Source organism: Cyprinus carpio, chromosome B9, assembly GCF_018340385.1.
Source record: "Cyprinus carpio isolate SPL01 chromosome B9, ASM1834038v1, whole genome shotgun sequence".
NCBI classification, from domain to species: domain Eukaryota; kingdom Metazoa; phylum Chordata; class Actinopteri; order Cypriniformes; family Cyprinidae; genus Cyprinus; species Cyprinus carpio.
In genome coordinates, this window is record NC_056605.1 from 28,162,959 (window position 1) to 28,175,403 (window position 12,445).

Below are 12,445 nucleotides of genomic sequence, written 5' to 3' on the forward strand. Positions count from 1 at the left end.
TATTATTCATTTTTTATTATTATCACTATTTTTGTGGCCAGAATTGCACCAATTGGAATTAATTTTTTAGAACATTTACACAGTCTTGGTCGACAAACAGATGCACTTCTACACCACTGTTAAAGGTTTTTTTTTTTATTTTAATTTTATTTTTTTATGGTTTTGAAAGAAGTCTTTATGTTCACCCAGGCTGCATTAATTTGATAAAAAATGCAGTACAAAAAAAAGAAAAATAGGTAATATTGTGAAATATTATTACTATTTGAAATAATATGCAAAGCTGAATTTTCAGCATCATTACTCCAGTCTTCAGTATCACGTGATGCTTTAGAAATCAGTCTAATATGCTGATTTAGTACTCACGGAACGCTTCTCATTATTTTTAATGTTGAAAACAGTTGTGCTGCTTAATATTTTTGTGGAAACTTTTTTTTTTCAGGATTATTTGATAAATGATAGTTTTGATAAAATTGTATTTATTTGAAATAGAAATCTTTGATTTCACTTTACTATCAAAATAATAGTCTTTACTGTTTCTTCTGATCGATTTTATGCATCCTTACTGAATAAAATTATTAATTTTTTTTTTTTGTTACTAACTCAAACTGTTAAACGGTAGTGTATAAAGTATTTTAATATTGAAAAAAGTCATCATTTATTCATCAATGTAGTGCTTGTTTATTTAATGTACATTCTGAAAATAACATGAAAGATATAAGCCTGTGGAATAGGAGATATCTGGCAACAGAGATGTTTGAGTGAGAGGAATTAACTAATGCTAGCACTGGAGGGGATGTTTCTATGGCAGCCTTATTATCTGTGACCTTTTAAAAGACTTTATCGTTGCTTATTACACAGCTCTCTGGAATACTTGATTCTTATTGATGGTCTGATCAATGGGTGCCATTCTGCGGTCAGATATGTTTGTATAATGGTGCTAAATTGTATAATTGACCATTGGCCCAGGCAGCTATACGATTTCCTACATAGCTGTTAGTCTCGAATTAGTCCGCAGTCATCCTTTATATAAGGTCGTTAAATTCAAGTGGATTCCGATTGGCTGTCAATGTTTAATCGTTCATCAACCGAAAAAAAAAAAGTTCTGGGAGTGATTCCAACGATGTAGTTAATGTGTCGTAATCGGTATAGTTGTATAAAGAGGACTTCCCTATTCTAATGATTAAAACATTTAGTTATTGTTGCTATAGTTGTTGTTGTTTAAGTGAACAGGATTTTAATCTCTGTCTCTGTCCTTACTCATAGATCACCGGCATACGTTTCACCACACCCACCACCCCCTGTCCACCCACCTCCCCCCGCAGCGTTTCCGCAAGAGGGTGCTCAGTATGGACCGGCGGCGAAAGAAAAAGAGGAAGAAAAAGAAGACGTCCATGCCCCCGTCAGATGTCACGCCCACTATTCATGAGGTGGATGAGGAGGGGGCGGAGTCTGAGACTGAGGGACAGTGCCAAGCAGCCACGCCTACTGAGCCATCTGAAGAGCTGCCACAGGTAACTTGAAGTGTTTACTATATGACTCGTTTTGCAGAATGCATTATGTATATTTGACGTTTTAGTACTGATTTCCCTGAATGACTTATTGCTGCATGGTATATTGTATCCCATGGTGCAATGCACTTGACTATACCTTCCATTTCAAGTGTGAAATTATAAATAATATTAAATGCAGTCTCTTTCTTGACTCTTGTGATTGGACAATCAAGTTAAGACATTATTGTAGGGATGCAACTAACAGTTTTGATAATCAATTAATCAGATTATTTCCTGATTCAAAAATAGATATTTTTAATTAAAATAACTTAATTTGATTCTCTTATTTACAAAATAGTTATTCCACATCCTGTCCAGTATTGTCCTCCAAAAAATTGGAATTGAAAAGCAATGAAAACAAATATTGTGAATTTATCTATGTAGAGTTTGTGCGATTCAACATTATGTAAAAAAAAGTGTTCACATTTAAATTGATTGATTACCATTTGAAAGTAGTAAAACATAAAATCATTCAATTAAAAATTATAAAGAAAAACAAAAGCCATTATAATAGTCCCTTTGCTATAACTGCTCACCTAATAAAAAAATAAATAAAACACTATTACTTGTATCTAGAAATTCGAACCTACATAATGGCTAACAAGGAATATTAGATAAAAATTTTTTAAAAAAAAAAAATTGTTTTAGTCAGAATTATTCTACTACCTAAGTGCAATAGAATGCAAAGATTACCACTTACAATCAGCACTTACTAAATTGAGCATGCAACATATTATAATGCGGCAATGTGACAATAGTGTAGAATACTATTGCTTGAAATGTGTCTCATTGCATTTGAATTGACAAGCTATTAAAAATAGTATGCTGTATACAGTAGGGTTTCTTTCTGCAGCACTAGATATGTTGGGTTAACTGTGTGAGAGATGGGATGGGATAATAGAGAGATGCTGACAGGTGTTGTGATCTCACAGCTCAGTTTGGGAAGTGAGGAGGATCTGGTGGCCGATCTCCCTCTCACCAGCTTCCATATGGATAGCGAGAGACCCCCGAGCAGTGAGGAGACCCCACCCAGCCCCGCCGGAATGGAGGAGCAGGAGGAAACACAAGAACGGGAGGAAGAGGTTTCCAATAGGTATTTGACTAATAATTGAGTATGGATCTAAACCTTAAAGAGCTAAAAACACTTATACATGTTAAATTAGTTGATCGAAGAATACATTATATTTCCATCATTATTTACTCACCATTGCGAACAACATTTTGTGAAGATATTGAAAAGATATTTTACTTGCAATCATATTTCTTCAATCTGGATCAGATATAATAATTATAAGCAAGCTAATACATTTTTTAGATCATGCATAACACTTGTGAAGATATTGAAAAGATATTTTACTTGCAATCATATTTCTTCAATCTGGATCAGATATAATAATTATAAGCAAGCTAATACATTTTTTAGATCATGCATAACATAGATAACACATAACACACACACACACACACACAAAAAAAAAAAAAAAAACAAAAAAAAAAACATAAAATATAAAAAGTGTTTTTTCCCATTTGTGACCCTGGACCACAAAACCAGTCATAAGCATACATTTTTCGAAATTGAGATTTACATGTCATATGAAATAAATAAGCTTTCCATGGATGTATGGTTTTTTGGTATAGGACAGTATTTGGCTGAGATACAACTATTTGAAAATCTCGAATCTGAGGGTGCAAAAAAATCTAAATACTGAGAAAATCGCCTTTAAAGTTGTCCAAATGAAGTTCTTTGCAATGCATATTACTAATCAAAAATTAAGTTTTGATATATTTACAGGAGGAAATGTACATAATATCTTCATGGAACATGATCTTTAGTTAATATTCTAATGATTTTTAGCATAAAAGAAAAAATCAATAATTTTGACCCATACAATGTATTTTTGGCTATTGCTACAAATATACCCCAGACACAAAATACAACCTATGCCACCCAATATAAAATCTGTAAACTGTCGCCATTTCATGTAACAAAGATAGCTAAAATCAATTAATTTTACTAATAGACCTAGCAGTCCTACTAGTTTCCCCTTTTGTAATTTGGCTCCAAATCTCAGGTGAAAACTGTCAGTTTGACCTCCCTTTACAAAATAGTGCATTCCTCAGTAAATACTCATCCATGACATTGAAAAAGAAAGAAAAAAAAAAGGAAAAAGAAAAAGAGTGAACCGGAAAAGTTGTATTTGATTGCCCTCTGCTGGCTAAGTGGCTTCTTGCAACATATATAAATATATGCACATTTGGTTAAGGTAAATGTACAAATAAACCATCATTAGACATGTATTTATAGCATGGCCTGCGTTATTTAACTTTTGATTATTTTTTGCAGGACTGTTGCTTTGAATTATGGGCTCCCTGGGCCTACTGTATATTTGTCTGAGTCTGACATTAAATTAATGCAAATGCACCAACTTTGGTGAGCATTAAAATTAATTTATGATGCATTTTAAGCTCAGTTTGAAAAATTTATAGTTGGTAAGATGTAGCCAGTTTAATACATTATTATAAGTTCTTTAAAGTTGTAAATAAAGAAAACACCTTTTCAGTCCTTCTACATATAAATTTCAATTTTAGTTAAATGTGTAGCTTGCCATATCTTTGGAATTATTTGTGGAATTTAATAGCAACTTCTAAGTGAAAATTATTTTACCACCAACATTTTTTTTGAGTGTATTTGTCCATTAAGACAAAAGTTAGTTTTAAGAAATGACAAATATAATTTTTTTTTTTTAGTCCTTTTCAGCCTTTCTGAGAAGAATGGTTAACCCGGCCACCTAGAATCATGCTCATCTATCTCTTGATTAGCAATGCAGTTCTTTTAATGGCATCAGACTAATAGCAATGAACATAAAATTGGTTAAAAGCATAGTTTTTATGACAATACTTAATTGTATTTTTTTTTTTTTTTTTTATACAGGTTTAGCCCATCTCCAGAACCTGCCAGTATGGCAACGCGAGGCTGGTTTCGCAGGAAGCCTGTCCACCGGCTGGCTGGAGCCCAGCGGACCAGCTATGACTTACGAGAGCGCATCTGTATAGGCAGCATGACAGCCATAGAGACTGCGGTGTACCAGAAAGTACCTACAGACGAGGCGGAGGCTCAGATGCTAGCCAGCGCTGATCTGGATGACATGAAAAGTAAGCAAAGAAAAGTCTGGAAAGGATGTGAAAGTAACAGGACACTAATATTCATTGAGATATGAGACCAAACATCTCCTCAGTTTTACCTGCTTTTCCTTTTGAATTTTTTTACATCAGATATGATCACTGGAATATTCCTATGCACAATTTCATATTTCTTTATATTTTATTTTATCAAAATAAAATTACTAATAAATATCTAAAAGTAAATTGTGTTTAAATGATGATTTCATTTATTAAGGAAAAAAAAGCTGTACAAACCTACATGCCCCTATGTGAAAAATTAATTGCCCCCTCCTATTAAATCATGAAAGAACTGTGATTAAGCACATTATTTTAGAAAGCTGAGTTAAATTTCACCAGCCACACCCAGGCCTGATTACTGCCAGACCTGTTGAATCAATAAACCACCCAAATAGAAGCTGTCTGACGAAGTGAAGCATACTTAAAGAGCAACACATCATGCTTTGATCTAAAGAAATTCAAGAACAGATGAGAAACAAAATAATTGAGATGTATCAGTCTGGAAAGGGTTATAAAGCCATCTCTAAGGCTTTGGGACTCCAGCGAACCACGGTCAGAGCCATTATCCACAAACGAAGAAAACTTGGAACAGTGGTGAACCTTCCCAGGAGTGGACGGCCTACCAAAATTACTCCAAGAGCACAACGACGACTCATCCAGGAGGTCATAAAAGAACCCAGAACAACATCTAAAGAACTACAGGCCTCACTTGCCTCAATTAAGCTCAGTGTTCATGATTCAACAATAAGAAAGAGACTGGGCAAAAACGGCACCATGAGAGAGTTCCAAGGCAAAAGCCATTGCTGACCAAAAAGAACACAAAGGCTTGTCTCACATTTACCAAAAAATATCTTGATTATCCCCAAGACTTTTGGCCAAATATTCTGTGGACTGATGAGACAGACAAAAGTTGCACTTTTTTAGGAAGGTGTGTGTCCCGTTACATCTTGCGGAAAACCAACACAGCATTTCATAAAAAGAACATCATACCAACAGTCAAACATGGTGGTGGTAGTGTGATGGTGTGCGGCTGCTTTGCAGCTTCAGGACCTGGATGACTTGTCATAATTGATGGCACCATGAATTCTGCACTCTATCAGAAAATCCTGAAGGAGAATGTCCAGCCGTCAGTTTGTGACCTCAAGCTCAAGCACACTTGGGTTATGCAGCAGGACAGTGATCCCAAACACACCAGCAAGTCCACCTCTGAATGGCTCAAGAAAATCAAAATGAAGGTTTTGGAGTGGCCAAGTTAAATTAAAACAATTCTGAAAAGAAGACTGGGCCAAAATTCCTCCACAGTGATGTGAAAGACTCATTGCCAGTTATCACAAACACTTGATTGCAGTTGTTGCTGCGAATGGTGGCACAACCAGTTATTAGATTTAGGGGGCAATTACTTTTTCACATAGTGCCAGGCAGGTTTGGACATCAATAAAGCCCTTAATAAATAAAATCATTATTTCAAAACTGCATTTTGTATTTACTCTGGTTATCTTTGTGTAATATTAAAATTTGTTTGATGATCTGAATCATTCAAGTGAGACAAATATGCAAAAAACAAACAAACAAAAAAACAACAGGAAGGGGGCAAAACCTTGTTCACAGCACCATACATACATAGATATATACTGTATATATATATACATACACACACTCACCGGACACTTTATTAGGTACACCTGTTCAATTGCTTGGTAACACAAATTGCTAATCAGCCAATCACATGGCAGCAACTCAATGCATTTAGGCATCTAGATGTGGTGAAGAAGACTTGCTGAAGTTCAAACCGAGCATCAGACTTGGGAAGAAAGGAGTTTTAAGTGACTTTAAACGTGGAATGGTTGTTGGTGCCAGACTGGCTGGACTGAGTATTTCAAAAACTGCTGATCTACTGGAATTTTCAAACACAACCATCTCTAGGGTTTACAGAGAATGGTCCGAAAAAGAGAAAATAACCAGTGAGCGGCAGTTGTGTGGAAGAAAATGCCTTGTTGATGTCAGAGGTCAGAGGAGAAATACTCAGTCCAGCCAGTCTGGCACCAACAACCATTCCATGTTCAAAGTCACTTAAATCCCCTTTCTTCCCCGTTCTGATGCTCGGTTTGAACTTCAGCAAGTCGTCTTCACCACATCTAGATGCCTAAATGCATTGAGTTTCTGCCATGTGATTGGCTGATTAGCAATTTGTGTTACCAAGCGATTGAACAGGTGTTCCTAATAAAGTGGCCGGTGAGTGTATATGTATGTATGTATATGTATATATACATACATACACACACACACACACACACACACACACACATATAATGTAAAAAACAATGGAAAGCACTGTGGTGCTAGACATTTTATGGATCTTTGTCTACTGGACTTTAAGTATAAAGAAGTTAAAAAGAAATTGAAATAAAGCATTGCAATATGACAAATAGCATAATAGAACAAAACGTCTTCGGAAACATGTCTTAATATCTTGTACAGTTGTGTTTCTCAAGTAAAATGATTTAGTTTCAAGGATTTTTAGACATTTTTACTGGAAAACAATACAAACACAATAAATAAAAAATTTTTTGTGCAAGGTTTTTTTTTTTTTCAGTGTGGTGAGCATAAAACTTTGCATAAAACTCACAGATGGCTGATTAAATCAAGAAAGCTTTATTTATTTATTTTTTTCTTTAATGATAATCTTGCATCTTCTTTAAGACAGTACTTGATTAGGAAAGTACTTCATTTTTATTTATCTATTTTATTTATTCTGGTAAACTTTCATTTTTTCAGCCCTGTAGCCTTTTGTCCTATGTCTCAAAAATCAGTGCACTTACTGATTTGAGTTTTCAGTGTGTGTAGCCATGATGATTAAAATAAGGATTAAAGCAGACAACTTGCATGTTGTTGCGGCCATTCGATCTTAATTGAAATCAGTGCTGTAACTCAAACAAAATTAGATAGGCGTGTTTGATTTCGTGTCATTGGAGCCACACCAACGAACAAGTCTCAGGCCGACGGTTTAGCTTGATCTTGACAAGCCAAAGCTCACGGCCCCTCCAAATGCTCATTAAACACTCACTCCAGAGGAGGGGAGTGATGACAGGGAGTGTTTGTTTAGTGGACTTAGAGGTCTGCATTGGCAAGCTCTCTAGTATGTTTGGAGGCGCTGGGGTATTCATGTCCATACTCATAAATGTGTTTTGGTGGAAAGCAGAGCATCAAGATCATTGGCTGGCCGTGGTCAGCACTCGGCCTGCCCTCTCCTCCCTTTCCCGCGGTTGTAAACAAGCCTTCAAAATGTTCAGATGTGGTCAGGATCACTGGATCTGCGCCATGCACCAAAATGCTTCCCGTTTTTTATTTTTTTTGGTACATGAATTATTATCCTTAATAAAGTAAGCTCAACTGATTACAGGGTATGACAGCCCAAGAATACTACTACTCCATTAAAAACTCTTGCAGGAGTGTAAATTTACACTCTGGTGTCCCCTTACTTTGTTTTTAAGTATTATAAACACAAATCTCATATTTTCTTGGTTGGGAGAAATGTTAGTTAAACTGTTAAAATCAATATAACATAAAGAATAGGTAGGTAATATCAAATGTCTGTCCAAAGCAGTGGTGACCGCAATTGTTAAGCTAAACTTTTTCATCTGTTTACCAAAGATTTGAGGGAAAAAATACTGTTCATTCATTCATTACTTTAGGACAAATTAGGGTTGTCCAAACCTGTTCCCGGAGGGTCACTGACCTGCAGAGTTTAGCTCCAACCCTAATTAAACACATCTGACCAGCTAATCAAGGTCTTTAAGACTCACTAGAAACTTCCAAGCAACTGGTTGGAGCTAAACTCTGCAGGATGTTGGCCCTCCAGGAACAGGATTAAACACCCCTGTTATAGATAACTAAGGTTGCATTTACATTACATGGATCAAGTGACCCAATTCCAATTTTTCCTCCCATGTGGCACAGGAAGGATATTCCCCAGAAACATGTAAGCAGGAAGAATGCACATGGATTCTGATATTGTCAGATCAGTTTTAGGCTTCATTCGTGTGTAAAAATAAATCTGGTATGAACTGGATAAGTGCATTTGCGTCTGCCATGTAAGTGGACAGATTGGGTATTCCCCTGTCATGAGTCGTACATCATTGAAAAAGCGATGGTGGTGATTAAAAGTGTTGCCAAGTCCGTGGTTTTCTAGTGGAATTGGGCTACTTTTACACTGTTGCCTGGTTTGTTTTTTAGTGCATGATTTAAAATGAACCTCTCCCCTCAGGTATTTTGGAGGGGGACCCCTGCTGGAGGGGAAAACTGCGTAAAACTGTTTTGAACAGTCATTTTGCTGGTTTTGTTTAGTAGACCTGGCAACCTGTCAGTTTGTCTACCCTGGGTGGTTTCACAAAGTGTATAGTGTAAAAGCCAAGTTCTGTCATGAAACTCTTGATGGCACAGGCTGATGGGTCCTTAACGCACACTGATGATATTCCCAGCATTAATCTTGGCACAAGCTGATTGGTTCATGTTGCATACGCAGCCAATTAACTTGCTGCTTTACATTTAAATGGCTGGTTAGCATTCACTATTTTATTTAATTTTGATGTTTAATGAATTTGTATTTATCAACAAATCTGAGATTTAACAGTTGTTGAGATAAACAGGGTTGAGGTATCATGGTTGCAAAAATAAACAAAATACAGTATAAAATAAAACTGCTCATGTAATATTTAGTTTGACCTACTGGACTGGACAATGAATAATTTTTTAAAGGTTAGGCACTTCATGTCTCAGACTCCTGCTAAAAAACAAATGACTATTTTTTTATTAATTGTTATTATAAAAAAAAAATAAAAAATAAAAAAAAACAAGATAAAGACACTATTTTACACCCTATTCATGGAAAGGAGGATTCCTGAAGATGTGCTGTTTTCCTAGAAGCAGGGTTGTAAAGTTCTTCCTGACGTGAAAGGTTTGGTTTAAATGTGCTCCCATGCTTCAGTTGCCCTCCCAGCTGTTCCTCTGTGTGTCATGTGGTGATTTGTCAAGCCATGGGAATGGCTGGACACTCTCCTTTACTGAGCCAGATGATCCTTGAGTTTAGTGCATTGTTCCTTTTAACTATTAGGTGCCATCTAGAACATTCAAAATCATTAGGTTTGCTTATATGTGTGCTTTATGCTGGATGATGAATGGAATGATCTTGTGATATTGATCTTTAAAGTTACTACAGTATTCTATAATGTGTACTATTTATAGTGCATAAATAATTTTAAGTTATCATAATTAGTTAAATTATTCTGTATTTTTTATATAATCATTGTTAAATTATTTAATAGATATTTCCATCTGGCGCATCAAGGCATGAATGATCCTGCTGTTTACTCGACATGATATACAGTGCATGTAATATGGCTAAATAGTCCGTACTCTGGCCATGAATGAAGGCTAGCAGAGTCCAGCAGAGTGCTTTTAGGTGAGGGTTGCTGCGGCTCTGTGGATGCGATCCCTCTGGCTATAATTAACTTCACTGTTGCAATTGATTATCCTTCCCAAAGACCCGCCCGCAGCTCTTCCTGCTTTTAGAAAAGAGGAAGCATTGACTGCTGCAAATTACAAATGAGGCCGCCACAGTGGAACAGGCCATTGAATTTAAGCCCTGAATCACACTAGCTTGCTATAAACCTCTCTTATCTGAGTCTGTAACGCTACATGCCAGTGATTTCATATGTGACACCTTTATAGGGCATTTATATATATATATATATATATATATATAATATATATATATATATATATATATATATATATATATATATATATATATATATATATATATATATATATTTATCTCTTGTAATCCACTGAATTGATTTTCTCACTTTATTTTTTGAATGACCCCTTTGTTTGCATCTTATTTTCAGAATGAGTTTGTTCATCAAACGATTTTTCTTTTTCATATCTTAATTGTTTCTCCTAGACATAAATGTGATGATTACAATATGCTTACAGGGTTATTTTATTTTAGCTTAGTTTAGTTTATGAAATATAAATTCATCTAATTTTAAAATAAAAAAAATTTGCTCATTGTCTCAAAATTCTCCTAGACAGCAATGTGATTACAGTGCCATTACAGGGCAGCTAAAATGCATTAAAAATAAATAAATAAATAAATAAATAAAATTAAATAGAAATTTGGATATTTCTTGAACAAAATTGTATATTCAATAAAAACTACATTTGTTTGCATTTTTTAAAGAGTTTATTAGTTTATTAATTGTTGAATAACCACGAATGAGATCTCTTTCAGTGTCAGGCCCCTAAGGGTGATTTTTTTTTTTTTTGCACCCTCAGATTCAGATTTTTTACTAATTGTATCTTGGCCAAATATTGTCCGATGGAAAGCTTATTTATTCAGCTTTCAGATGATGTATAAATCTCAATTTCAAAAAATTGACCCTTATATTAAAATCTTCCAAAATCAAATTATCTGAGCTCTTTATCTTATCTACATAATAGGTTCATTTGAGTCCATATTTGTTTTTCCTAATGAATTTTATTGGAAACATTGAAAACAAAGTTCTTACCTAAATTAAACATAATTGAGTTATCTCTATTAAAGAGCAATACAGTGTTCTTCTGATATGCATAATATGTAAATAAACCTTGCAAATGTCTTACTATGTAGGCTTTTGGACGCATCTGGACGGTGATTGGCTCATCACCGGGCAGGTAACAGCTTGAAAACAAGACAGGGTCGAGTTCTAGAAGCAGCCGTGGTTTCCATGGAGATCAGTCATGTGGAGACAGCGCTGTGTGATGTGTGGCACTGTGTTGTGCACTTCGTCAGCACCGCTGTTGTTTCAGATGGAGGATTTCACCTGTGCTGTTCTGATAGGGTGGTGTAACCAGCTTTGGACCTGATGAGGGAAAACCGGACAGAGGATGGCATCTCTGTCCCACGGGATCAATCGACAACGTCATGGAAATCACAGAGGCAGCCAATAGATTAGTGCGAGACCTCAAAAGTAGTTCAGTTGTATCAACACTTCCTCTGGATTGTCAGCCAATTTCAGTGTTCCCTGCTGTCTGCTTGCGTACAAGTGGACACGTCTCACAGAACCACTGCTTGGAAACCCTGAGGCCAGAAACTATTTTCTCATCAGGCATCCAGGTGGATATTACAAGCTCTCTATGGATTGAGGGCCCAGCTGAGAGATTATCTTTTTCCTTCTTTCTTCTTGGACAAAATTTGATTGCCAACAAGATTAATTACATGATTCATGGTCATTCCATAGTTCTTGATTCCAGGATCCATTCCTAAAACCCTGAAGATTGGACTGGGATGCAGTAAAAACTAATTTTGCATCGTGTTTTTTTGAGTTCTACATTATTGACGGGAGAAGGTACAAAATAGCGGCACGAAAGAGGTTTGCATCCTGGATGATCCGGAGGTACAAGGTGTGGAGATGACAGACGTGGGGAAGGAGAAGGACACGAGCGGCGGCTCCGATGCGGATGCTGGAAAAAGGCGTTATGGGGATCAACAAAACCCTCTGGGGAGCTTCGCCATGGACAGCTTTGAGGACTTTGAGGAGTTTGTGCTGGATTTTGATGATTATGACCTTCTGGAGTCCATCCACTCGCACCTTGGCTCCCCAGTCGAACCGATCCGTAAGTGTGCTTACTGTTAAAAAATTGGCAGCTTGGTGAAGGGTAATATTTTCCAGCCA

General features: G+C 36.1%; 1 protein-coding gene across 2 annotated transcripts in view; it reads left to right on the plus strand.

Moving 5' to 3' along the window:
- LOC109068421 (anion exchange protein 3-like) overlaps positions 1–12,445 on the plus strand; it is a 67,473-nt gene that overhangs the window by 32,002 nt on the left and 23,026 nt on the right. Inside the window, exons 4-6 of one of the 2 annotated variants that reach the window (XM_042731802.1) lie at positions 1,264–1,511; positions 2,483–2,643; positions 4,483–4,703. In XM_042731802.1, coding sequence (XP_042587736.1) covers positions 1,264–1,511; positions 2,483–2,643; positions 4,483–4,703 — 630 coding nt within the window. Of the gene's footprint in view, positions 1–1,263; positions 1,512–2,482; positions 2,644–4,482; positions 4,704–11,505; positions 12,387–12,445 lie in introns of those variants that run through there. The other variant, XM_042731803.1, reaches the window with a different exon arrangement.